At 40.4% G+C, this 25095-nt stretch overlaps 5 protein-coding genes across 5 annotated transcripts; 4 read left to right on the top strand and 1 right to left on the bottom strand.

Moving 5' to 3' along the window:
- Nucleotides 1-232: 232 nt before the first annotated feature.
- dynlt2b (dynein light chain Tctex-type 2B) lies at nt 233-4107 on the bottom strand. The gene is made up of 5 exons (XM_033621234.2): nt 3943-4107; nt 3266-3399; nt 2150-2219; nt 1103-1166; nt 233-1000 (listed from the first exon to the last, which is right to left on the bottom strand). The coding sequence occupies exons 1-5, from the start codon at nt 3987-3989 to the stop codon at nt 953-955; spliced, it is 363 nt and encodes a 120-aa protein (XP_033477125.1). The 5' UTR covers nt 3990-4107; the 3' UTR covers nt 233-952.
- Nucleotides 4108-6132: 2025 nt separating this feature from the next.
- Nucleotides 6133-7528, top strand: LOC117254422 (receptor-transporting protein 3-like). Its single transcript, XM_033622731.2, has 2 exons — nt 6133-6402; nt 6915-7528. The coding sequence occupies exons 1-2, from the start codon at nt 6260-6262 to the stop codon at nt 7243-7245; spliced, it is 474 nt and encodes a 157-aa protein (XP_033478622.1). The 5' UTR covers nt 6133-6259; the 3' UTR covers nt 7246-7528.
- A 1540-nt stretch (nt 7529-9068) lies between these two features.
- On the top strand, nt 9069-10197 carry LOC117254363 (receptor-transporting protein 3-like). The gene is made up of 2 exons (XM_033622582.2): nt 9069-9262; nt 9606-10197. The coding sequence occupies exons 1-2, from the start codon at nt 9114-9116 to the stop codon at nt 9934-9936; spliced, it is 480 nt and encodes a 159-aa protein (XP_033478473.1). The 5' UTR covers nt 9069-9113; the 3' UTR covers nt 9937-10197.
- Nucleotides 10198-11636: 1439 nt separating this feature from the next.
- Nucleotides 11637-18076, top strand: LOC117254040 (5-hydroxytryptamine receptor 3A-like). The gene is made up of 10 exons (XM_033622014.2): nt 11637-11721; nt 11881-11935; nt 12299-12462; nt 12746-12790; nt 12925-13031; nt 13509-13678; nt 14949-15112; nt 15346-15556; nt 17245-17430; nt 17581-18076. The coding sequence occupies exons 1-10, from the start codon at nt 11695-11697 to the stop codon at nt 17868-17870; spliced, it is 1419 nt and encodes a 472-aa protein (XP_033477905.1). The 5' UTR covers nt 11637-11694; the 3' UTR covers nt 17871-18076.
- A 1940-nt stretch (nt 18077-20016) lies between these two features.
- On the top strand, nt 20017-24649 carry LOC117254041 (5-hydroxytryptamine receptor 3E-like). Its single transcript, XM_033622016.2, has 8 exons — nt 20017-20163; nt 20395-20439; nt 20848-20954; nt 21095-21264; nt 21401-21561; nt 23070-23280; nt 24047-24256; nt 24360-24649. The coding sequence occupies exons 1-8, from the start codon at nt 20017-20019 to the stop codon at nt 24647-24649; spliced, it is 1341 nt and encodes a 446-aa protein (XP_033477907.2).
- Nucleotides 24650-25095: the final 446 nt, after the last annotated feature.

Genomic DNA, 25095 nt, shown 5'->3' with positions numbered 1-25095 from the left:
TCATGTGAATTATCGCCTGGCAACCAGAAAAATAAAACCCAACATGACAAATAAATCTCCAGCCAAATATGTAAGTAGGCAGTGTGGAAGTTTAAAACCTTTTCAGTTATGCTTTGGTTTGTTTATGGCAGATCTGCAAATGGTCAATGTGATAATGTACTGATTTTGTAATGGTACAGTGCTACACACAGTGTACGTAAGAAGCAATGGTTATGACAACAGTCGGTGGCATCTATTTCAAATTATATTGGACATTTGATATTGAAACAAAACTTCAAATGTTACAGTATTCAAAATACCAATCTACTTCACTTTTTGGATATTTGTTAAAACAAATTAAAGGTAACAGGGCATGACAAATTGATATACAAATAGACTTTGTATTCCTCTGAGAGATGACAAAGTCATGGTGTCAAAATCAAACTGCTGATTAAATATTAAAGGACTCTAGACAGCTTAATTACTGTATGATTATAGTAGCTGGCCAAAAGTAATCAACTGTACTAGCACAGACAATCGGAGACAAATACTGTCACTACTGTGCTAGGTTAACCACCCAAAGTGTGGTCCACAAGCATTCTACTAATGTAGCAGATCTGCTGTGAACACAGTAAAATGTACCGGGAAGTATCAGAAGAGATATTTTTAAGCCATTAATCCTTCAAAGTAAACAACTGGTCACAAGAGGCCTCAGTCTTCAATAATCATCTTGCCTAGTCAGGAAATCCTGATGAAATCCTTCCTTTTAAAATCACTACAGTAACAGCACAGGTATCCAACCCTTCTGCATGGGATGTCGTCTGTCTTGATCTCAAGATGCAGCAATTACATTCACAGTTACTTCAGCTCAGCACACCGTGGACCCAAATTGCTGACAGTGAGCAGTCTCATTTGGATGTTGGCCTCACATCTCTTCATCTGAAAGAACTCTCTGTCATCCATCCTTTTGTCCTCAGTAGTAATAGCTTCCAAAAACTGCCACCACACAAAACAAGCTGTCCTGTACCCAGAGGAAAAACACAGTTAATTGAAAAAAGAAAACTGTCATAAAGAAGTCTGATCCCCCCCCTCACATCTGAGTGAACAGAACAAAGACACCTACGTTCATGAAAACATCTTCTGCATAGTTGTCTGTGTCAGCATCCCACAAACACCTCGAAGACATCCTGGTGAAACACATGACAAGTTTATGGATTCATTTAATCTGAACTGCTTTCTAAAAACCAATCCAGGAAGGAAGATCCCTTCCATTAACACTATATTTTCATGCTATGTACAACATACAGTTTTCTTGACAGTGGCTCAGAGGGAAGTTCAAACGCTGTGGTAATTTTGAGAGCGTCGTTTATGTACATGAGGTGAGCAGAGTAATAGAAACACCTTTCAATATAGATTCATCTAAAAAGACACTACCAAACTACAGTCACAAAAAAGAGTTGAGTAAATATATAAGTGACAGTTTTGATGCAAATCAGTCAACGTGGGACTGATTTTCCAAGTTTACCTCAAACTACTGTCATAACCACAAAAATTTTCCGCCATTACTTCAATAAAAAGAGCAGAGCTGGGTCAATATCGGTTACTAGCTACTTGTACTTAAATACTGCTTGAATAATGCCATTTTGAAACAGCAAGAAAGAACACTATACATTTCAGGAAATAGATAATTAATGCTGCCAGCTTAATGACTGTCACTGAATGGATATTCTTCCTGAAATTATTAAATATCTTTTTTATACATTTAAAAACGATGAAGTAAAAATCCTTGTCTAACCCAGTTTACTTTTTAAAAATGGAGAAAACTACAAATACGAGCAAAATCAAACAGCAGGATGGCAGTGAGGTCATAAAAATCTAGCAACTGTATAAAATATTAAAGATTCTGTTAAATATAGTGCTGCTTCTGCATTGCTGGTCCTTTGGCTTGTATTGCAGCTTCAGCATCCATAAAGTGCACAACACACATCCTCTAATTTGTGTCAATTTTCTGCCCATTGCTGAAGAGTTAATCATTAAAAACTGATGGTAGGAAGATATCCACTCTGGCAGCCCCTCACTCTCTGTTTCCTTTGACACAGTCTTATAGTACATAGTGGTTTAACAAATTGTATCAGCTATTTTTGTTTACCACTACCACATGACCACTCACTTGACTCCTTGTCCTCGTTGTTCTCCAATGACCACCTGCACGACAAGCTTGTATCTATCAAACCCTGCATCTGTTGAAGAAGAGAAATAAGCTGTAATGGTGTACATCAGTAACTGTGCAACATTCTGTCGAGACAATACAGGAGAAGGCACTAACATGCTGCATTTTGCTGAGTAGTGTAGTGGCAATTTCTACTAGACAAAACACATCAAGTCAGAAATTTGTCTTTCTGTATGTTTAATTCAGCATCTGCGGATGGACTCACAACAAACAGTCAAGAATGTGCTGACTGCAAAGAGTGAGCCCTGAACACAGCAGATGTCAGATACTTATTCTTATTGACAACTGCTGAGGTCAGGGGTCTTTAACTAGCATTGTCAGAGGGGTGACAAAGCAGTTTGGGCCACCTTATCTAGTCATGTCCTTGGACATCAAGTAAAGCGCTCAAAATGCAAAATTACTTCACATTTTTTCTGCTTTGTGGCACATAGTACAAAGGCATAAAAGTCTCCATTAAATGTTGCATAGATTTTACATGATTACATAACTTCTGTTATATTGTTGATTACCTTTTCAATTATATTAATAATTTCCATTACAGTAGCATTTACCTAAACAATTTACTAGTAGAAGTTGTTTTAAAGGGAGAAATGCTATTGTTGGTTATATTTGTAAAGGCAAAATGTCTTGCGTACAATTTAATTCAGCTTAAATCTTCTGGCTACATACGTTCCTGTTGAACTTGTTCCTTCTCCTAAGGATTCAGCATGGTTTTATAATGACAGCTACACCAGTCTAAACCAGAAGTTTGTTTCAGAATTGGCAGCACATCTTTAGTCTATTGCCTTAACAATGAACCGAGAGAATTTTGCTTGCTGTGTATGCAGTCAATGGCAAGCGAAGTCTGCACTTGTGTTGCCCTGTCACTGGTATTCTGAATATTAAATAGGACAATTAACATGGCTGAGTAACACTCCTGTTGTCTTATTGTATAATGTGTATTTGGATGAGCATTTTCACCGAATAATTATCTTGATATTACTTTAAATTTACAGCAGAACTTGGATGCTCTTTCCTTCTGAGTTTTAACAGAAAGGGAGAGAAAGCATCACCCACTCTTCACTTTGTCTTTAATGCTGTCTGCCAGTGAACGGGACAGCTCTGGGACTTCCTCTGGGTCATATCGCATCCCAGACAGTCGCTCCCTCACAATTTCACGGACACACTCCTTCACAATGGCTGGTTTGAACCTGGAAGAGTTAACAGGGAGCAGCAGGGCAGGACATTAAGTTTCCACAGGTGACAGTGGCCACAACAGCTTCTCTCAATATAGATCCCACAGCTGTAGAAATTCATTAATAAATGATTTTGAATGATATTTTTTAACGGTCAACTGAAGCCTATATTTAATATCCCCAATCTTATACGCTACTTAACATATTTTTCTGTTATAAAATCGAGTGCCTTCGAAACGTAGGTTGACAGTGAAGCAGACATTTTCCCCACATCGTCTCCACAACTAAGTTAGCATAAAGCGTCCACTAGCTAACAAACACTGTAGAATTGATGCCAAATACTGTCGTTTGAAAGCATAACTTCGTCGTTGACACTATTAACAATCTATTTAGACTTTTAAGCCAGTCTTAAAAGCTGACACTTCTGGTTTAGGTACACAAAAGACACCTATATGAGTGCAAACGTATCTAAGAAAACACATCGTTAGCAATGAACTCGCTAGCTAAAAGCTAACTTCGCCTGCTATAAAAATGATTTAACCGCCTTGACCAACTCACTTGTACTGATGATTAGGTCGTATGAGGTATGTGTCGGACCCCTCCATCGTATGTCAGTAATATAACGCTGGTTAAAACAAGAGAGATTGAAACAGAGAGGCTACACGGTTGCTAACAAGCTAATCTCGGCAGTTTCATCCGTTACCATGGCGACATGTTTTCCTAGTTTCCGGTTTCAAAATAAGAGTATGGTAAATAAGGCACCGTGGCTTTCATTGCGAACTAAAGTCAGTAATCTGTTGGGTATTTTGTTCCGTATCACTGATGTGTGAGATAAATTAAAATGCCAACTTCTTATAATGATACATACGTTTCTCTCTCAGACAAAGGAGGTCTTTCATTCAATTTCCCCCTAAAATAACACTATTACCTCCAATATTTTTTATTTCATCCCCTTTACTCCCAAACGAATTAGAATCTTCATGTTTTTTTGTTATTTAGCCCCTTTTCTTTACTCCCACATGGACTGGTATAGGTCCAGGGTTTGTAACCAAAGGTGTAATATGGTGGAGCCAATTCACTGCACTCCATACCCTGGTTTCTGAACTCCTCTGCTTCCAAGGCCTCATCAACTGTGGCCAAATGACACATGTTGTGCTTTGGCTTTGATAGTATGATGAAGCCAATTTACTGTTCTCTTCGTCCTGATTTCTGAACTCCTCTGCTTTCAAGGCCTCATCAGATGCAGCCAAATCAGAGCATGTGTCATTTGGCTTTACTTACATGTGAAAAGCAGCACAAATGTGCTTTGATTTCAAGAGCAAATTAAGATCCCTTTCTGACTTTAAAGATCAGTCTCTAGCTTTGATAGCAGCAGGGATGGCTCTATCCTGGCACATGCAAATCTCCCTTCTTTGCTCACTTTGTCCAAGACAGGAGGGATGGATTTGAATCACAGAAAATTAAAAAAATGAGGCTTTTTCCACATTATAAATCAAGAAGTATTTATCAGATATCTCATAGGCCAACTAAAACTATCTGCATGATAACAGAGTTTTCCCTCAGCTACACCATCCAACATCTGCAGCGACTAAATAAGCCAAACTGTGACAGCAAGTCAGACGAACACAAATCCAATAACATCATAAAATCTACATGAAGATGTATTAGAATAATTAAAGGGACTCATTTGGAATTCCAGATCAATTGTGCTTGTGTCAAAAGGCCAGAGGGGTAAACACTGTGTGCTCAGTTTAATTATTTGATAATGTTGCAGGTAATGGTTGGATACGGTGGCATTCATTACATTCAGTATTGATCATCATCATCTACAGGCCCTCGGTGAGGAAAATATTGCAAATAACAGTAACAGAATTACCGTTATTAAACCTGCAAATGAGGTTAAATGAGCCATTAATGTTTTTATTGGTTTGTTACAACAAGTGCCTACATGCACAGTTGTCCTGGAAGAGTTTCAAGGTTTATAGGTTTATTGGCTGATGTTAAGCACCATTTACTCTTGTCGCTCCCTCACTGATAGCTGTGGATCAGGATAATGTGTAAACAGTGAGGGTGGCCATGATATTGGCATCATATAAGAATGATTTATTGCACACGTCAGTGTCTCATGATGAAAGACAGAATAGAAGTTAAAACTGGACTTGAAGTAGAAATGAAACCACGCACAAAATGTTTGAAAAGCTACTGTATATCTATTTCTTTATATGTAAATGATGATGACAGTGGATCAATTACAGTACAGTAAGATTACCTCTGCAAAATTATTCCATATATTTTCAATTTCTGCAAGACAGAGGATGTAGCAGAGAAGGCAGCGTGACACCACCATGTGGCAGTGTTGTGTAATTACAATGGGAAAACTTTTAAGTTTCATTTCTGTTGCAGTCCTTCACTGTGAGTTCTTGTGAAACACATTAAGGCAGAGAGCATATTTCACTTCTTAATTACTAATCAAATTTCTTATTTGTGTGACTGATATATTAGTAAATAAAAAGTTAACTTTCAGTTGACCTCCAGTGGATAACAATCACAAGGCATCCTAACTACTCAGGCACACAAGTTACACTTTAATACATGGGCTTTTCCTTCTCTTTATTTCTTTGCTACCCAGCAGCTAGGCAGTCAATAGTTACCATTGTCCTTTCAAAAGCCTTGCATTTGCCCAATCAAAACCAAAGCTTAAGGAAAATAGGTTTCCACCTGTAGGTTTCATTTCCTCTGAACTCTCTATTGGAGGAGTTACAGTCTCTCAACCCAAACAGGATGAGTCATTCTCGCAGGTTGTTTGTGTACCGTGCTGATCTCCTGCCAGTGTTTTGCTTCTTCCTCAGCCACCAGCATCACTGGCACTGACAGGATGGCCGAGTGGACACGTCTCTTCGAGATTATAGCAGACAATTTCAAGAAAGGAGACAACTGGCGTCTGGAGTTTGATGAAGGTCTTATGCATAACCACCAAAAACCGGGCTGGAAGAAGTGTATTGTGAGCACAGGTGGAAGGTCAGTGAGTAGTATGGTGTATGTTTTGTTAATATTCAGGATAGTATAGTGGGTGCATTAGGTTTATTAAGATTTGTGTGTATGTCTGTGTCTTTGTGCAAACATTATACAGGTGTTCCGGCTTAAGGTTGGCATTGGGATAAGGGTCTGGATACTCTAAATTAATGCCATGTTCAGTATAACAGAAATCTGGGTTATAGAGTAATACTGATCGAAGAAGTAATGTAGACTTGATCTCAGTTGATTGGGAAACAAAGATTTCAGTTGAATTACGTAAACAGGAAGGAGGTGACATCAAATGGCTTTCTTCCTCCTATGTTACCATCTGCACTGCCTGTAGTCTTACAACATTATAAAGACAGATTGTCAACAGTTTGGGGCAGCCAAATGATATTTAAATCTAATTATATTATTTGTTGTTCCAAAGCATTACTGCTTTCAAGCAACTAAAAAGTTTTCAGTGTTACTTTGGTTGGGTGCCATTCTGTTAAAGGACCTCTGTCATTTTCAAGGTTCAGATGCTCCAAGTGTGGAAGAGGCTGGTCTTCCAACATGGTGAGGGTGGTCTGCCACATGCGCCTGGCGTACGGGCAGGGTGTTGTCAAGGTGAGGCCCACCCGTCAGAAGTGCAAGATGTGCACCGACGCCCCAATGGAGGAGCCCAGCATCGCCTCCGACAACATCAGAACCCTCATGAAGAATGTGTTGGAAAAGATAAGAATAAAATGCTACAATGAAAACCTGGGCAGAAAGAACCGGCCTTTCAGAAGCTTCGACACCACCAGTCCCCACGAGCCCTCTCACTGTGAGGCCTGTATGCAAGGCATCTGCCCGAAGCGTTGAACTTTTGCTGTTCTCTAATGATGTTTTATGCCTGAGATCATATTAGAAAAGCATCGGTTGTGTGAGACTCCTGTCACTCTGTTACACTGTATTATCATGTTTATATTATAACCAAGCCTATGGGAGCTCTCATTTATTCTTACCAGTTTCTTCTTGCTGTCTGTTTTTTAAAAAATATTGTTGTCTGCTAAAAGCATCAAATCAGCCTTCACTTCACTTAACAATGTAAAAGATTAAAACAAAGCTTGTATTAGCAATAAAGTAAGCTTATGTGTGATATGCAGTGTGGGTATTTTCTGTGTGATTTATTTATTATATATCTCAAGGAGTCACTATGGTAAACAGATCTGTAAACAGTAGGATACGTCTATATTAGAAATAATATTTGGACATTTTTCAGGTAAGAATTGTAAAAAATGAGATATTGTGCATACATAAATACATGCATAGAAGACAAGGCAGCATAACACCAGCAGGTGGCAGTGTTGCATGAGTATAACAGAAAACTTTCTCTTCCAGTCCATCACTAGTGAGTTCTCTAAAGTTTTTATGAAACACGTAAATCAGCGATCATATTTCAATCAACCTTGTGCAGTTTATTTTTCAATAGATCTGACATTTTTCTTATTGATTTAGATTTTCTAAAAGAGTTTTTATATACAGTAAGGTCCCACATAGACATGTCAGTCTTTGTTGATCTATTTTTCCTGCACCAGTGCATTGTTTCAACCTTTTTTGTTTTGGAAAGTGCCTAAACAAAACCTCCTTTCTGTGATATTGTTTTCCAGTTAATAAGTCCCAGTTATTGTCAGGAGGAGCAACTTCCAGGACGGACACACGTGCAATAGATTACGTGTGTACAGAACATCCATCCATCCATTTTCTAACCACTTATCCTCTTGAGGGTTGCAGGGGGGCTGGAGCCTATCCCAGCTGACATCGGGCGAGAGGCAGGGTACACCCTGGACAGGTCACCAGACTATCACAGGGCTGACACATAGAGACAGACAACCATTCACACTCACACCTACAGACAATTCAGAATCACCAATTAACCTGCATGTCTTTGGACTGTGGGAGGAAGCCGGAGTACCCTGAGAAAACCCATGCTGACACAGGAAGAACATGCAAACCCCCCACAGAAGGGCTCCCACACACAGGATCGAACCAGGAACCCTCTTGCTGTGAGGCGACAGTGTACAGAACAGATCGACATAATAAATTTACAGTAATCCATATGACAAAATGAGACATAAAGAGAGACAAAGCGAGACAGAGAGAGATGCAGGGCAGACAGTCATGACAATAGCTAAAATAACATTAAAAACAACTGTACCTCAGTGTGTTCAGACTTCTATTACTCAATGACAATAGCACTTACAGTGATTCTGACTGTAAGGGAAAAGTGTTGCCTATCAAATCCGACCATGCAAGTACATGTACTGAAATTGAAACAAGCAAAGCTTTTAATTTACTTCAATTATGCCTTGGATAGGTGTTTTAGTTGAGTTTTACAGGAGTGGTAAGAAGTTAATCCACATTTTCCACACATCTAGTGATAACCCTAAGGCACCCAAACCACCCAAACACACATAGGCTTTTCCTTCTGCTCATTTCCGTGTATAAATAGACAATCCAGCAGTCTACTGAACACTGTCTTTATATGCTCAACATTTGCCCCATCAAACAAACTTGTTATCCAACATTGCATTCATGACACAAAACCACATCCGAAACCTAAGGACACCAGATAAGTTTCACTTTCCCCAAAGTCGCTATCAGCAAAGTCAGCTGACTGTGCTCACTGTATGAATCAGCTGTCTTTGTTTTGTTTTGTCATTTGCCACTAGCACCACTGCACTAACAGGATGGCAGATTCAGAGTGGACGCGTATCTTCCAGGCGAACGCAAATGATCTCAAAAAAGGAGACACCTGGCATCTGGAGTTTGATCAAAATCTTGTGCCTAACAGCCCAAACATGGGCTGGCAGCAGTACATCAGGAACACAAGCGCAAGGTCAGTGTGCTGGGTTTTGTATAGTGTGGTAAACATTCAGTATAAGTTATAGTTTAGAGGTTTATTTAAGTCTGTGTGTAGGTGCATCTATAACTAATTATACTACTTAGGTTATGTGGACGAAAACTGGTCCCCTCAATGTTTAGAGTAACCATAAGGGTCATGTTAGGGTAAAGGAAATAAATGCACAGTAGGTTAAGGTGCAGTGTGATAAAAGCTTGGTTATTTTAGAGTTAGAGTGATACTGATAGGATCAGAGGTTTTCAACACTTGAATGGCAGAGTCATGTCATTAAAGGGCCAGTTGAGTCTTTTTTATAACCTGGGTCCTCATCCATTTCAAGGTTCAAATGCAGCAAGTGCAGAAGAGAGTGGCCTTCCAACCGGGTGATGGTGGTCTTCCACATGCGCCTGACAGACGGCCAGGGCGTTGTCAAGGTCCGGCCCTTCCGTCAAAACTGCAAGAAGTGCAGCAAAGCTCCGATGGAGCGGCCCAGCATCACCTCCGAGAACATCAGCATCCTCATGGAGAATCTGGTGGAGAAGATAAGAATAAAATGCTACCATGAGGACCTGGGCAAACCATACAAGAAGTTTCTGGGCCTGGATGTCAAAAGTCCACATGAGCCTGCTCACTGCGAGGGCTGCATTCAAGGCATCTGTACAAAGGAATGAACTTGTGTTTGCATTCCTTTGTACACCAACCATTTTTGTAATTTAAAAAAATAGTAATATATAAGCAAATAATAGAAGCAAACTGTGTAAGATTTGCCTTCCTGTCATTCTGTTGCATTATATTGTGCTGTCTATCATATTCATATAATATTTAAGAACATGTAAGCTTTCATATTAATTCTTTTTGGCATTCAACTGACTTTCTGCTCCAACGCATGAAGCAAGTCATCTAAATAAAGCATATACAAACAATAATCAAAATGTATCTGTGATTTGTTGTGTGGGAATTTTCTGTTTTCAAAAAAAGGTCTTATTTATTAATGATTTAATGTGTAAATGTGGCATTTAATGAGAGGATGAAGGCCCTGACAATGAATTTTGACACTTAAAGTATGAGTAAAGGAGTCACTAAGGTAAACTGATCTGCAAACAACACAATATTAATTATTATATCAGTGGTGTAAGGTAGTGACAATGGGCCCCAGTGCGCACTATTATGAGGGACCCTATTACGCCTATACATATTACATATTACACAGCAATCATCGTTACATATCTGTACAAGACAAATCTACAAAAAAAAAGGAAATTATTAGTTTAACTTGATAGTTTTTATTGGTAAATTATAGTTTTTTAAATAATTTATGTAGAATAAGTTTATAATTTGTTATAGATTGACACTGTTTTACAAAACCAGAAAACCATGATGGAGATGGGTTTGTCTTATTTAGGGCATGTATCGAAAATAGCACCACTTTTGTTTTAATGTGAGTTCTTCTTTGAACACGGGCATATTTCCAGGTGGCAGTCGGGCCCCTCCACCCCATGGGCCCCAGTGCAACCGCACTGCCTGCGCTGTCTATATTCACGCCCCTGTATTAAATATAATATTTGGACATGTACAAGTGAGAAAATGAGATGCTATACCAAGAGTATAGGTGGGAAAGTGTCTATGGAAGACAGAAGAAATGACGGAAAGGTGTCACTCACACAAAAGACCGTGACTGCAGCAGCTCCCCTGCAATGAACATTTGATAGAATCAAACTTTCAACAAATTTTGCAGTGTTTTTCTAACAGTAACAAAGTCAATGTGAGAGATTTAAAATAACTGTTAACGCACATTTTTATCCAACACTAAGTTTGTTAGAGTACCATACTGTGAGAACTTGTTGAACAGCAATTATATCTCTATGTGCAACCTGGTTCATTTTGACTGACAGCATTAATATAAAATGAAAAAACATTGGCTAGCAGGAGGTTTGGGGTGACACCAGAGGACACTTGTCTCTCACAGGCCATCCACTGCTTATTTGCATCTGACCAACTGGTGTGACGCCGATGCCGGTGTGGTCAGTTTCCACCATCTGCCAGTCACACACTGCGGGACAATACATCACCTGTGGTTTTGTCCTCGTTTTGTATGAAACCACCTGCAGGGAAAGTAGCTGCTTTGCAGAGTTTTCCATTTTCCACATCATTTGCAGAGGGGTTGTCCACATCACGCTTGGTTTACAGTGGCACTTTGTATATCTCGCCCACGAGGGCTGAATTTAGTCTTGCAAGAGTGAGTTTGTCGGGTGAGTGGTGGGTATGCCTCTGCTGTCTTGAAGTGGTTATTTTTGGATAGATAACTCACCTGTTAATACAACTGGCAACTAAAAGCAAATAATGTAATGCAGTATAATAATTATTCTGTGTGCTTTCCAGTGGTACTGAAGAAACTGCTTCCATCTCACAACTGTAGAAAGATTGACATCATGGCACCCAAGGATACTACTCTGAAGGTAAAGTATCATCTTCAGGTGCATGCTCTGGATGTAATGAAGTATTATTTCTGAGGCTAAATACAGCGTCAGTATTAATAAATCTTCTCTGTGACTGATTTGTGGTTTTATTGTTGTTGTTGTTGTTGTTGCCTAAATATATTTGTTATCTTATTCTAGTGTCTCCCTCCGTCAGTCAGGCTCATAATGGTCATGTTTCTCATTCTTATACCAGGTAAGCTTCTTGGTGTGCACAATATTGAGTATAAGGTATGCTTATATCAAATGTTTTTCCCCAAAAAATATAACCAAAAAGGTTGCACAGAATGAAAAGTGCAGGGAAATGTGAACTGCATGAGCACTTATACAATTTATAATGTATGTCTAATATGATAAGCCAAATACAGGAGGATTTGATTCTTTTATACTGTGCGTTAATAGGGAAATAAGCTAATCAAAATCCCAATGATTACAGGGAACTAAAGCTGAGACAGTCCCCTTAGTAGTTAATCCCTTTTGTTAGTTATAGTCTGCTGTATCGTTGGAAATAAGCCAAATGTTTAGGGTGGAAGTTTTAATTTTCTAATCTTCTCCTCAGCTGCAGGCAGTGCCAGACAGGTGAACTGCTCTCAGCCAAACCAACCCGCCCTGCTGGAGGCTCTGACTCCGATCTTTAACCTGAGCGCCATACGACCAGTCATGAACATGACAACCCGTACCACTGTCATGACATATTTCACCCTGTATGGGATACTGGGAGTGGTATGTTTCAGCTCTCAGTAGATAAGATAAGTAGTGTTATACAGTATACTGAGTGTGTAAAGGTATTTTGGGCGAGTATGTGGCACCTCCTTAGGATGAAACTCTTCAGATACCAAATCATGTCATTTCTTACTTTAATTTCCAACCAACCTGAATCAAACCACTTCTTTGTGTTTCTGGGCTCCACTCAGACTTCCTTTAGGATCTGTATGGTCCCCAAACAACACATCAGAAAACACTCTCTCTGTTTCTGTGCCGTAAAGCAGCTCTTCTTGTCTTCCAGGATGAAAAGGCTCAACTCTTGAACACATACCTTTGGCTACATTATGTATGTACCGCAATCATCCATCTTTATTTCTCAGTCAGTCATGTAGGGACAACTGTGGGATTATTTCTGTGATGATGTGACTATTACTTATACCATACCGGCTCTGTGCACTGACGCCAGTTGTGTTGTTTTAGTGGTGGATGAACGAGTTTGTCAGCTGGGACCCAAGCCAGTGTGGCAACGACAGGATTACTCTCCCAAGAAAAAAGTTTTGGGTGCCAGATATTGTAATCAATGAATTGTGAGTCCACTGTTTATGCTGTTTATACAAAGCATGTCAAACACACAGAGTTTCTCTTCTATTTTTCCAAAAGTAAATAATTTCCTAAAACGGCTGGGCACTGTATTTTTTTCCAAATGTTACTCTAACAGGAGTTAATAGGGCATTTTAAGCTGTGGATTCATATACATTAGTGCTCTAGTGAGTATTTGGGCAACAGGACAGTGTACGTGGGATTGAATCAAAGACAACCGCAGTGTCTATGTTTGCTGTAATGACGGAAAACGTCTACCAACAGCATGACTCATTAATTTGTTGTCAGGTTTTGGCTTGACAGGCAGTACTTGTTTGAAAGACCAGATTGTTGTTGCTCTTTTTGCTTTTTGGGATGTAATGACGCTTATAAAGAGGTGACTCATCTAAATTCTGAAATTAAAGGTGCCACGCTCTAATTTTACATTTCACTCATCACTCTTGATGCTTGTTCCTGTCTTGCAGTATGGATGAAAACACAGCCCCGTTTGTCCCATATGTGTACCTGTATAGCGATGGTAGGGTGCACGATGCTCAACCGGTCAAAGTTGTCAGCTCCTGTAACCTCGATATCTACACGTTCCCCTTCGATATACAGAACTGCACTTTGACTTTCAACTCCTACATCCACCTCGGTAAGACACTTCACCAAATGTGTCATTTAAAGACTTCTGTATGCTGGTTTGGACAAAAGTGTCCAAGAGATGTAAATGTAAGAGACATAAAGTAATCTTTGTCCCTTATGTAAGCATTGATGAATGTTGACATGTTTGGATGTGGCACGGTGATGCAGTGGTTAGCATTGTACCCTCACAGTACGTGAGTAAGAAGTCCGGCTTCCTCCCACAGTCCAAAGACATGCAGGTTAATTTTTGACTCTAAATTGCCCGTTGGTGTAAATGTGAGTGTGAATGGTTGTTTGTCTCTATGTGTCAGGCCTGTGATAGTCTGGCGACCTGTCCAGGGTGTACCCCGCCTCTCGTCCAATGTCAGCTGGGATAGGCTCCAGCCCCTCGCGACCCCCAAAAGGACAGGCGTTTACGGAAAATGAATGAATGAATAAAGGAACAATGTGTAAGATTTTAGGGGATTTCGTGACATCTAGTGGTGAGGATTGCAGATTGCAACCAGCTGAAACTTCTCCCAGCTAGATTTCCTTCAGTGTTCATGGTTTTATGGAGAACCGACTTACCCGCAGAGGTCTCCTCCTCTCCAAATGTAATGGACCCAGTGATTTAAAACAGTAAAAAAACAGAATACAGGTTTCACGTTTAAAAAAAAGTGTTTTTCCGACACTCATGTCGCAGAGTTGCTGCTACGGCGGCTGACACGAAAACACAAATGGCCCTATCTAGAGCCAGTGTTTGGTTTGTCCCTTCTTCCTTCTCTGGAAGAGGACCCGCCCTCTTTGTTAATTTAAATGGCTGATTCTAAGGTAAAGAAAACACAAATATTCTCATTGTCAGGTGATTATATATAAATGAAAGCATACTTATGGTATTGTATTCCATTTGTGCCACTATATACCCCTAAATTTTACACATTGGACCTTACATAAATTGTGTTTGTGTGGAGTTACCAAAAGTTTTGTGTGATGTGTGTTATCTTACATTTCCTGTGTTTCTGGGGAATATTTTATTGTTGATGCACCATGACAAAAAATCTGCTGCATTAGAGTTATTGAAAATGGATTGGCCTTGGAAATTGACCTCAGAGTTGGGATGGTTATGAATATGTGGAAGGGATGAATATCTATAATACTTCCATGATTAGCCAGAGACAGACAAGAAACATGAATAAAACATATATAATCCATACCAATTTTTTGAAACTATGAATTCCTGTAATGTGGACATGTAATGTGACTTAACAGGATAATGCGTTTCTCTGTTTTTCTCTCCCCAGCAATGGACATAAAGATTAAGCTGGGGAGGGCTGCAGATCACATCACAGAGCACTCCAAGAATGTGATGACCACCATGGGGGAGTGGGAGCTGCTGGAAATTACTGCCCACAAACAAAACCAAGGAAATGATGATGGCGCTTACGTAGACGAGCTTGCATTTCATGTAGGTTGATTTTAAAGTTTGTAAAGCGCACAAAGTGGACATTATTTTACATTTCGCTCTAAGATTATAACAGTGTGGTTGAAGGCAAGAAAACCTATGTTGTGAAACATCTTACTTTACTAAATAATTCTGCCTGAAACGTTTGACGTGTATTCATCAACAACATTAAGTGGGTGGCTGTTATGACAACAGTATGTGGTATCGACACAGTGATTTGTTTCTTCCCTCTGCAGATCAGAGTGAGGCGCCGTGCTACCCTGTACGTGGTGAACCTCCTGATCCCCAGCTGCTTCCTCATCACAGTGGATCTCTTCAGCTTCCTGCTGCCTCCCCACAGTGTGGACCGTTCCTCCTTCAAGATGACCCTCATCCTGGGCTACACCGTCTTCCTGCTCATCATGACCGACCTGCTGCCTATCACCGGAAACACCATACCTCTCATAAGTCAGTGTTATTCAGCCTCTGAAAACTAAAACCTGTCACTTGTAAATTGCTTTCAAATGTGTTTGTTTTGTTCTGGTGTTGCTCTAATTGTTACTGAGAAGCATCTTTTGACGCACATGAGCTGCTGTGCGAGGAGCGTAAACTGCCATGTATTGGGTGGTCCAAAGTGTAAAGAATGATGTAATGATAATCTTGATTTACAAAGCGCTTTTCAAAACAGAGTTACAAAGTGCTTTACATGTCAATTATTAAAACAGACAAGACATGAAAACAACTTTTAAAAGAACTGATTAAAAAAAAACAGGAAATAAGACTCAAGTAAAATCAGGAAAGTCTCTCCGATAAAAGTATGGTTTAAAAAGGGACTTAAAAGAGATCACTGACCCGGCTGACCTCATTTTCTTGGGCAGACTATTCCCGAGCCTCGGGACCCTGACAGCAAATGCTCTGTCCCCTTTAGTTTTCAGCTAGGCCTCTGGTACAAACAAAAGACCTCCTTCCTGAGGACCTCAAGGTATGTCCTGGCGTGTACTAGTGATGGGCAAAGCAATTCTTTAGATATTACTGAATCACTAGAATCAGTTCATTAAAAAGATTCGTTCACCCAATCGTTCAGTGCTTGGCGGGAGGAGCCCTGACTGTGTACTGCGTAGTCCGACTCACTGAACTGATACATGGCTGACCTGCTGCATCTGCCCTGCACTGGCGAGTCTCATCACTGGCCAGCTTAACATGTTAAGTTTGTTTATCTGGAAACTAAGTCTATTGAAACAATGGGGAGGTGTGTGATTGTGTTCATGTGGCTTGACTCCTGGCTACATTAGCATGGAGAAAACGGTCCGTATGAAAGTGTATGGCTGAGAAGAAATGATTTGAATCACTCAGGGATCAGGGTTACGTCGTTCACCGAGTGATTCGTTTACCGAGTGATTCGTCACGCGGTAGGCAGTCCCTCCCTGCACCCTGGCTGCCTTGGACTTGAGTTCCACTCCTGGCTTGCACGCTCACTTCTGAGCTCAACTGAACTGAGAAATGAACGAATCGGTTCCAGAAGTGATTCAATTCAGTACGTTCACTCAACAGATTTGTTCTTTTGAACGATTTGTTCGCAAACGACACAACACTAGCATGTACGATATCATGAGGTCGGAGTTACTGCTAAGACAGAGACCATGAAGAGCCTTCAATGTAATCAGTAAAATCTTAAAATCTATTCTGCAACATGCTGGGAGCCAGTGTGAAGATGCTAAAACTGGAGCGATGTGATCACGTCTCTTGGTTCTGATTAAAAGCCAGAGCTCTCTCTTGACACTATTGTACTTAAACAAACTGCTGTTATGCTGAAATGCCATCATCACTCAATCATTTCACGTGTTCAGTTAATGTCAGCCTGCAGGGACATGTGGGTCTGTGGTCCCTAGCAAGCTGTTGCCATCATAATTAAAGATCTTACAGGTTTTCATTGGAGGAAAAGTCACGCTTCCAAAGATCTTGTGCACATGGGTATTTGGTGCAGATAGTCTTAGAATTGGCTGCAATTTTGATTTCTGTGCCTCATACAGATACTGTGGGCAAATGATTGTTCAGATTTGCATCTGCATTTCCAAATGGGGCACAGAAAGTTTTCATTTTTGACCCTCACTGGCAACTGTCCACCCAAAACACCCATTGCCCTGTCTCTCTGCCAGATGTGTTCTTCTCCATCTGCTTGGCTCTGATGGTGGCCAGCCTACTGGAGACTATCCTCATCACCAACCTGCTGTATGGCGCGGATGACTTCCCTCCCACCCCTCGCTGGATCCAAGTGTTTGTTCTGCAAATTCTGGGCCGTCTCGTTTGCCTGACTTGGAAGAGTCAAGGACCAAAAGATTCAGGTGGTTACATTCACAAAAGAAATCTAGAAATGTCCGAATATATGCAATGACTGAATGTACAGTTCAGAGTAAATCAGGTGGATCAACATTGTTAACACACCACATTGATGGAGTGAATGAAATGATAAACTTCTCTCTTGCAAAAACCAGACAGGAAACCCAGCGCTGTGGTGGCACAGCGAAAAGCTGATGATGTACTTCCGTTGGAGAAGGGGCCAGCGGTGGAGGACAGTGCGGTTCAGGAGCTGAGGATCCTGGGCAGGGACCTCCAGGCCATCCGCCTCCAGGTGGAGAAGCAGCTGGTTCGAAGCCACAGCTCAGAGGAGTGGATCCAGGTGGGTTTCATCATAGACCGCCTGCTGTTCGGCCTCTACATCCTCTTCATATCAGTCAGCTTCATAACCATCATCATTATCTGGGTGAAGTCATACAATCAGTAGACAACGGCTGTCTGTTTTACAGGGCTCCATTTATGTAGCTAGAGACTCAAACGTGTGTTGAATTTTAATCAATAGATGATAATGTTGTTGTTTTGCTTGGAGCCAAGACATTTATACATACTCTCAAGTTATTGTGCTATTGTAAATAATAACAATCATCATTAATCTAACACTATTACATTAATTATATGTAGTTCTAAGCCTTTTGTGTTACACTGTGCCGCTCTAAAATGGAGAAAATCATGTATACAAAATAAAATTACTTAAGAAAAATACATTCAGTTTTCGATTGACATTCATTTCAGACATAATAATCATGTTCCAATTGTTTTCCTATCTATTCATTCATGTTAATGCCAGTTTTTGAACCCTATATTCTATTTTTCATTTTTATTACACAAACCAAAACACTCCAATTATCAAATAAGTTACTAAATACCAGCCATAAAAACCATGTGTGTACACTCACACAGAGTGAGCAAGTCATTCGTTCCACAAATAAAAAAAGGGTACACTACATGGCCAAAAGTATGTGGACAACAGTGCTGCAGGGATTAGTGAGCTCAAGCAGTGATGTTGGGCTTTAAGACTTGGTTCACAGTCATCGTAAAGTTTGGGGTGGGGTTGAAGTTAGGGCTCTGAGCCACAACGAAGCAAATTGTTGTCTAAAAAAAATCACTGAATTATGTTGTATTAAGATGTCCCCAGCCCAACATACACCTCCATATAGTGTATCTTGTGTCCAAACTTTTTTTTTTCTAGTTTCTTTTCTAGTTAGTTTCAAGTAAATATCTTGCATCTGGATATGCAGAACTCACCAGGATGTAAGCAGAAGGGTAACATAATTTACCTAAACAGCATCTCTGTCTCCATGTGGTCATATTTATAAGATTTGCGAAACAAAAATCTGCAAATTCGCAGTAATTTAAGCATTCACACTTTCCCTTTGGGTCTTAAATTTAAAGAAGTCTTCTGCTTCTGCTTTTTGATATCTTATGCTTTCCTACTGTTGGGACTTTGTGGGATTCAGGGCTTTGCAGGCATATCACAATTTCAATGAAGTCACCTCAAGGTGTTTGTCTTAAAGTGCACTTACATTAAAACAAAAAAAAAAAAATAGATTTTTCTTTTTAAAATTCCAGTTCTCTAGATCATGTCTGTATTTGCCATCTAAAATATGTGTAGAAAACTTTACTGGACAGCCCTAACAGCCAGCACACCACTCAAACTAACAACCGCTTTTGACCCAATGTTAATGTTTTTAGTGCTGCCCGCTGAAAGTCAAGTCTTCTAAGGTTCTATTCATCTTCATCTCTGTGCTCATGCATGGTAAGTACAGCTTCTACTGTATTAAACAGTAATAGACACTGATTTCCAAGAGCTAATTATTTCACAGTTATTATTCAAGTCAGTCTTTCCAGTATCAAAATATATGAAGGAAGTCAAAAGGCATTGTAATGGTTTAGCAAACTAAAGCCACTGTGTGTAATCAAGAGAGGAAGTTTATACTTACTGAACGTTGATACTCATGTTATCAGTAGACGTCTCTCCATAGTACACATTTCAGATTCTTGGTCGCAAAGTTCAGCCTCAGCCTCACAGATTTTAACACCTGTTAAAAGGGTTAAAGTTCGTGTGGGTTTGATTTGTCCCGCTGTGATATGGCAGAGGTGTGACATCTGTGTCACTGATTATTTGAGACCTTTGCACACTCTTCAGTCTGGAGTCCGTCTGGCATTGTGCTGGTGACTAATCCACACTTCCTGCTGCTTTAATGCTAAATGCAGGATGACACACAGCACTTGTAGTCAGTTAAATTTCTGAGTGTCCTTCAGGCCACTAGGAAGACATTGAGATTAGGGGTTCATCTGAGAGGTTTTTTCAAGGGCCAAAAAATCTCCTCCCACAAAATGTGTCACTGAAATAAAGGAAAAAAGTCTCACCACCAAACCACGCTGATTCACCATCATTACATCTTTTGCCGCTCTTATGTTAAATAAGGATGCATACTTTATGCCAGTTACTTTACAGTCTTTGGTTTTTGGAGTTCATACTTTTGGGGAATACCTTTACTTGCTGTTTGTTGCAGCCAATGTACATCAACTGTACATTTCGTTTGTCCTCCATAGCTCCGTGCAGTTCCATCATGCTGAACTGCTCTCGACCAGACCCGCCCTCCCTGCTGGAGGCTCTCCAACCGGTCTTCAGCCTGAGCTCCATTCGACCTGTCATGGATATGTCCAACCCCACTAATGTCAGCATCGACTTCACCCTGTTAGGCATTTTGGGGGTGGTAAGGAACACTACATTAACCTATAACTTATTCACCATTAGGCCATGCTCGATTGTTTCTGATTGTAAAGAGTGTAATCTGCTTTTATTTGCAGACTAATAACTTAGCCAACAGGGCTATTTCATTACATTTAATGTTTTTGAGTCTCTATACAGTCTAATTTCATCTGTCCATAAAAGAAAATGCTTGTAATGAAGGAATGCATTCGACTGAATGTTGTTTCATTTATAGGATGAGAAGGCCCAAGTCCTGAAAACGTTTATTTGGCAGGAATTAGTAAGTACTCCCTTTACAATCAACTTCTCATTTTATTAGCAATAATAAATCTCAGGCTTGAGATCAGAAAAAAACTTGGAGATGTTTGGAATAAATTTTAAGGCAGATAACGCTCTATACCAGCAAAAGAATACAAGCTACTACATAAGGTAAATATTAAAAATAAAATAAAATAATATAAAATTAAATGAAATGAAATTAAATTAAATTGCATTAAATCATCACAGTGTAGTGTAACTTAAATTGGCAAATAAAAAATGTACACTGCTGGTCCTTAATTCTGTGAAAATGGGACCACTGGACATGTCAAAGCGTAACCAGCTGGTCACATCCTGACATCACCTGAAAGCTGTTATACTGTATGTAGTCAGGTACATATTTGTTGAATCTGTCTGATTCATTTTGCAGGAATGGAGAAATAACTTCATCCGCTGGGACCCAGAACAGTGCGGTTCTACATGGATTACAATTCCAAGGAAACTGCTCTGGGTACCAGACGTGGTCATCAATGAATTGTAAGTACCAGCTCCTCTATAGAGAAGTGTAGCCTTAGCTTTTGATTTTTCAGCCTAGATTTGGTTGTTACCTGCACCACCTCCCCTCATTCATAACAAACAGTCCCTTACTGGCTTCCATGTCTTTTCTCATCCTGTAGCATGGAGAAGAACTCAGCTCCGTTCGTCCCATACAGCTATCTGTTTCATGACGGCTTGGTGATCGATAAACAGCCTGTCAAAGTCATCAGCTCCTGCAGGCTCGACATCTACACGTTTCCATTTGACATCCAGAACTGCAGTTTAAGCTTCAACTCCTACATACACCTCCGTAAGCAGAACTTAATCTTAATTTTACTTGAGATATACAGATTGTTGCATTCGTTGTAAAGTCAGTGGTGCAGGTGGGCATTTTTGTAATTAACTGTAAATGGATTAAATCTCACAAAAGTATATTTTCCTTTCAGTAAAAGATCTGCGACTTAACGTCTCATCAACTGTAGAGGACATTTTTAAAAACTCCAAAGAAGTGATGACAACTATGGGCGAGTGGGAACTGGTTGGAATCGCAGTGAAGATATCTGAAATACCAGCTGGTGATGAATATTACCACGAGATTTGCTTCTTTGTAAGGAAATACTGCAGACTGTAACCTTATTGTACTCTTTTATTTTTTTTTATACAATGGGAAAGGTGAGAGGAAGATTCAGGAGGAAGAACAGGTTTGAAGGTCTTTTGGGCAGCAGCACTTACTTACACCAAACTTTCCATTTTAATTCTAATTTATATTTCAGAGGTTTCTACAGAGGGGTTTTGGTCATGTATCATTTATAGTGACATTTTATTCCTGAAGCCAAAATTGATCTTTTAAATGGCTGTTGGCAGTATTTTCTGATTTATGCAGTGATAAAAAGAGATATCTAAAATTCCCTCTGTTAAAACCTTTGACTCTATTGTGACAGCACTGTTGACTCTATTGTGACAGCAACTGGCTTCATCAAATGGTGAGAGTGGACTCAAATGCATGATTCTTGAAACAGTTTGGGTAAAACAACTCAGTCTTTACTGGTCAAAAGGTAGGTTCAGTACATAGATGGACAGGGATGAGGCAAAGGCAGAGTCACTCAACAGGCTAAATCCAAAAAAAAAACAAGAAAAGGACACGGGGAAACAAAAGGCTGGAACACCAGACACACAAGGAGCTAAGAGGCCGTTTACACGTACACGGTGATTTTGATAAACGGAGACATCTTCCTTCGTTTGTGCCCTTCGTTTACACGCAAACGGAGATTTCTCCTCTGAAAACGAGTCTTTCTAAAAACTCCGGCCAGAGTGGAGATTTTGGAAAACTCCGGTTGTGCGTTTGCATGTAAACTGAGATAAACGGAGATAAACGGAGTTATAGGCAGCCGACGTCACAGTATGCGCCGGAACTTGCGCCTGTGTCAAAAGTGCGACCCATGTTGCTATGGTGACAACGGATACATGGAAGGCTTGAGCCTCTCGTTACACTGCCACCTACAGGTTTGGCATGCTCTTGTGTATATATACACGGGTAAGTGTAAACGAAGATCTTTTTGAAAACGGAGACGGTGAAATGTCCGTTTATGAAAATAGCCAGCGACGTGTAAACGGCCTCTTAGACGAACTGGCACTGAGAGGAAACAAGACACACACTAAATACTGTGGTGAGGGGAAGGATAACGAGACACAGGTGAGGCTAATCAGGGCGGGACAGCCAATCAGACAAAGGTGAAGTCATCAGAAGGGAGGGAAAACACACAGGGGCAGGAAGTGAAGTGATCTGAAACGAGAGGAGATGTGAGTTTCAAAGTAAAACAGGAAACAACATGATTGAATGACACAAAAAACATAACCTAAGAAACTTGAGCTGTGACAAATACCTGTAGGCATTTGCAGCTTTTTGTAATAGATATTTTTCCGAGCATTTCAAACACAACAAACGTCTTAGACCTGCATTAATACTTGTAAACTGACAAATAATCACATTTCATTCATTGGCTGTGTAAAATGGAGAAACATCATACAATTAGATCACCAGTTAGTCACAGCTACACTGTACAAGTCTAACATTGAGGTTTACCAGCTGCTGTATATCTGTCAACACTGCTACAGGTGTCAGTGAGGCGCCGGGCCACCCTGTACGTGGTGAACCTGCTGATCCCCAGCTGCTTCCTCATCACAGTGGACCTCTTCAGCTTCCTGCTGCCTCCCAAGAGCATCGACAGGTCCTTGTTCAAGATGACCCTCATCCTGGGCTACACCGTCTTTCTGCTCATCATGAATGACATGTTGCCTGTCACTGGAAACACCATACCTCTCATAAGTCAGTTGACATTACCTTCGACTGATGCAAGGGTCACTAGTAGCCAACAATTCTGAATGATGAGTGTTATTATGGTCATTAAATAGATGTAAAAACATACTGAAGGCCAACCTGACCGTCACAAATTCTCACTCCGACCTCATCACATATCAATGTTTGGCCATGGACTCCAAGTCCAGGTACGACATGCAAGGTACCCTGGGTGTGTTGGTTGTTGACGTTACGGGACGCCATGTCAAGTTCTACCTGTTACATGCATTGTCTTCTTTCAAAGTACACTTCCATTTTCACAAGAAATTTACCCTTGATATACAGTCTCTTTCAAAATAAACACAATAAGTCGGTGCAACATTGCAAATTTACATTTTATTTCCTTCAACAACTAACGCACATGGTTTGGTTTAGCAAAAAAGAACAGGGTTTGGCTTTATAATCGTACGGGACGTGAACACTGCTTACCCGGGTGAAAACTGAGACCAGGTTGACCTGACCAGCATCAAAAAAGTACACAAAGTTCAACACACACTAGAAATCAAAACAAAGCTAAAAGGCGAGTGACTCATCAGAAGGACAGAAACACGATTCTGAATGAATGATAATCCAAAGCAAGCAATTCTTTGCTGGCACATATGCCATGTCATCCAGTTCCAAGTGTCAACATTTGTCTAAAGGTTTAGGCCTTTGATTTTTGGATTTTTCTGCCTGGATTTAACTTGCATTTGTCTGTGAAGCAGTCCTGTATAAAAAGCACTCATTATTCTCCCAGATGTGTTCCTGTGTCTGTGTCTGTCTCTGATGGTGGCGAGTCTAGTGGAGACTATCGTCATCACCAACCTGCTGTGTGGCTCCGCTCACTACTCTCCAGTCCCTCGCTGGGTCCGAGTGTTTGTCATTCACATCCTGGGCCGCCTGGTGTGGCTTCCTCCAAAGCCTGAAGACCTAGAGGACACGGTCATCCAAAATCCTGCCGCACAAGGTATATTGTTGTATCTAAGACCTGGGAAGTGGTTTAACACAAGTGAATCTGTTCATGCAGTTATGTGCCGCCATCACCTCTTCCCTGATCTCCTCCACAACAGAAATGAAAGTGTCCTCACTGGTGGTGGAGGACAGGGGGGCTCCAGAACAGAAGGGATCGCTGGATGGGGACAAGGCCCTGCAGGAGCTGAGGAGCCTGGGCAGGGACCTCCAGGCCATCCACCTCCAGGTGAAGCAGCAGCTGGTTGGAAGCCAGAGCTCAGAGGAATGGATCCAAGTGGGTTTCATCATCGACCGCCTGCTGTTTGGCCTCTACATCCTCTTCATATCAGTCAGCTTCATTACCATCACCATCATGTGGTGGCAGTCCTACAGCACATCTGGATTATGATTTTAAGTTTGTTTTTCTTTTCCATATTTGGGGAAGAATTATCAGTTGTTAACATGCTTTCACACATTCAGAGGAAGGTTGAGGGTCGGTTGAATTTTTGCATTTGGAAGTATAATGTCGCACCTTTTCACAATTCATCCTGTTTTGTGTTATATTCTATAATTTAAAATGATTTTGTTAAAAGTTCTTTATAAGGGCACTGGGACTCAGGAACAAGAATGTGAAAGATTTAACAGTCCTGCTGAGTCTTATCTGGCATTGTCAGTAAATCAGCAAATATTTGCATACTTCAACAGACCACTGGACTCGCAGTAATCACTTTGCCCTGGAGGTCTCCAGTACACGTAACAGATGTGTCTTACAAGTTCTTCTATTTGTCCCTTTTTTCCTTATTTGACAATGAAAAAAGTTTTTGCTCATGATTAATGAGTGTATTAGAAATCCTT

Source organism: Epinephelus lanceolatus, chromosome 6 (genome assembly GCF_041903045.1).
Source record: "Epinephelus lanceolatus isolate andai-2023 chromosome 6, ASM4190304v1, whole genome shotgun sequence".
NCBI lineage: Eukaryota > Metazoa > Chordata > Actinopteri > Perciformes > Serranidae > Epinephelus > Epinephelus lanceolatus.
The sequence above is the reverse complement of the archived record's forward strand: the minus strand, read 5'-3'. Positions and strand labels throughout refer to the sequence as shown.

Bases quoted from the DNA above. Each gene is read 5' to 3' on its own strand.
- dynlt2b (XM_033621234.2), bottom strand. From the start codon at position 3,989: ATGGAGGGGTCCGACACATACCTCATACGACCTAATCATCAGTACAA. The intron at 3,400-3,942 runs GTGAGTTGGTCA...TAACTCTTCCAG, and splicing joins CGACCTAATCATCAGTACAA to GTTCAAACCAGCCATTGTGA. The intron at 2,220-3,265 runs GTGGGTGATGCT...CTTCTTCAACAG, and splicing joins CATTAAAGACAAAGTGAAGA to ATGCAGGGTTTGATAGATAC.
- LOC117254422 (XM_033622731.2), top strand. From the start codon at position 6,260: ATGGCCGAGTGGACACGTCTCTTCGAGATTATAGCAGACAATTTCAAG. The intron at 6,403-6,914 runs GTCAGTGAGTAG...GTCATTTTCAAG, and splicing joins ATTGTGAGCACAGGTGGAAG to GTTCAGATGCTCCAAGTGTG.
- LOC117254363 (XM_033622582.2), top strand. From the start codon at position 9,114: ATGGCAGATTCAGAGTGGACGCGTATCTTCCAGGCGAACGCAAATGAT. The intron at 9,263-9,605 runs GTCAGTGTGCTG...ATCCATTTCAAG, and splicing joins ATCAGGAACACAAGCGCAAG to GTTCAAATGCAGCAAGTGCA.
- LOC117254040 (XM_033622014.2), top strand. From the start codon at position 11,695: ATGGCACCCAAGGATACTACTCTGAAG. The intron at 11,936-12,298 runs GTAAGCTTCTTG...TCTTCTCCTCAG, and splicing joins GTTTCTCATTCTTATACCAG to CTGCAGGCAGTGCCAGACAG. The intron at 15,113-15,345 runs GTAGGTTGATTT...TTCCCTCTGCAG, and splicing joins TAGACGAGCTTGCATTTCAT to ATCAGAGTGAGGCGCCGTGC.
- LOC117254041 (XM_033622016.2), top strand. From the start codon at position 20,017: ATGCTGAACTGCTCTCGACCAGACCCGCCCTCCCTGCTGGAGGCTCTC. The intron at 20,440-20,847 runs GTAAGTACTCCC...TTCATTTTGCAG, and splicing joins CGTTTATTTGGCAGGAATTA to GAATGGAGAAATAACTTCAT. The intron at 23,281-24,046 runs GTCAGTTGACAT...TTATTCTCCCAG, and splicing joins AAACACCATACCTCTCATAA to ATGTGTTCCTGTGTCTGTGT.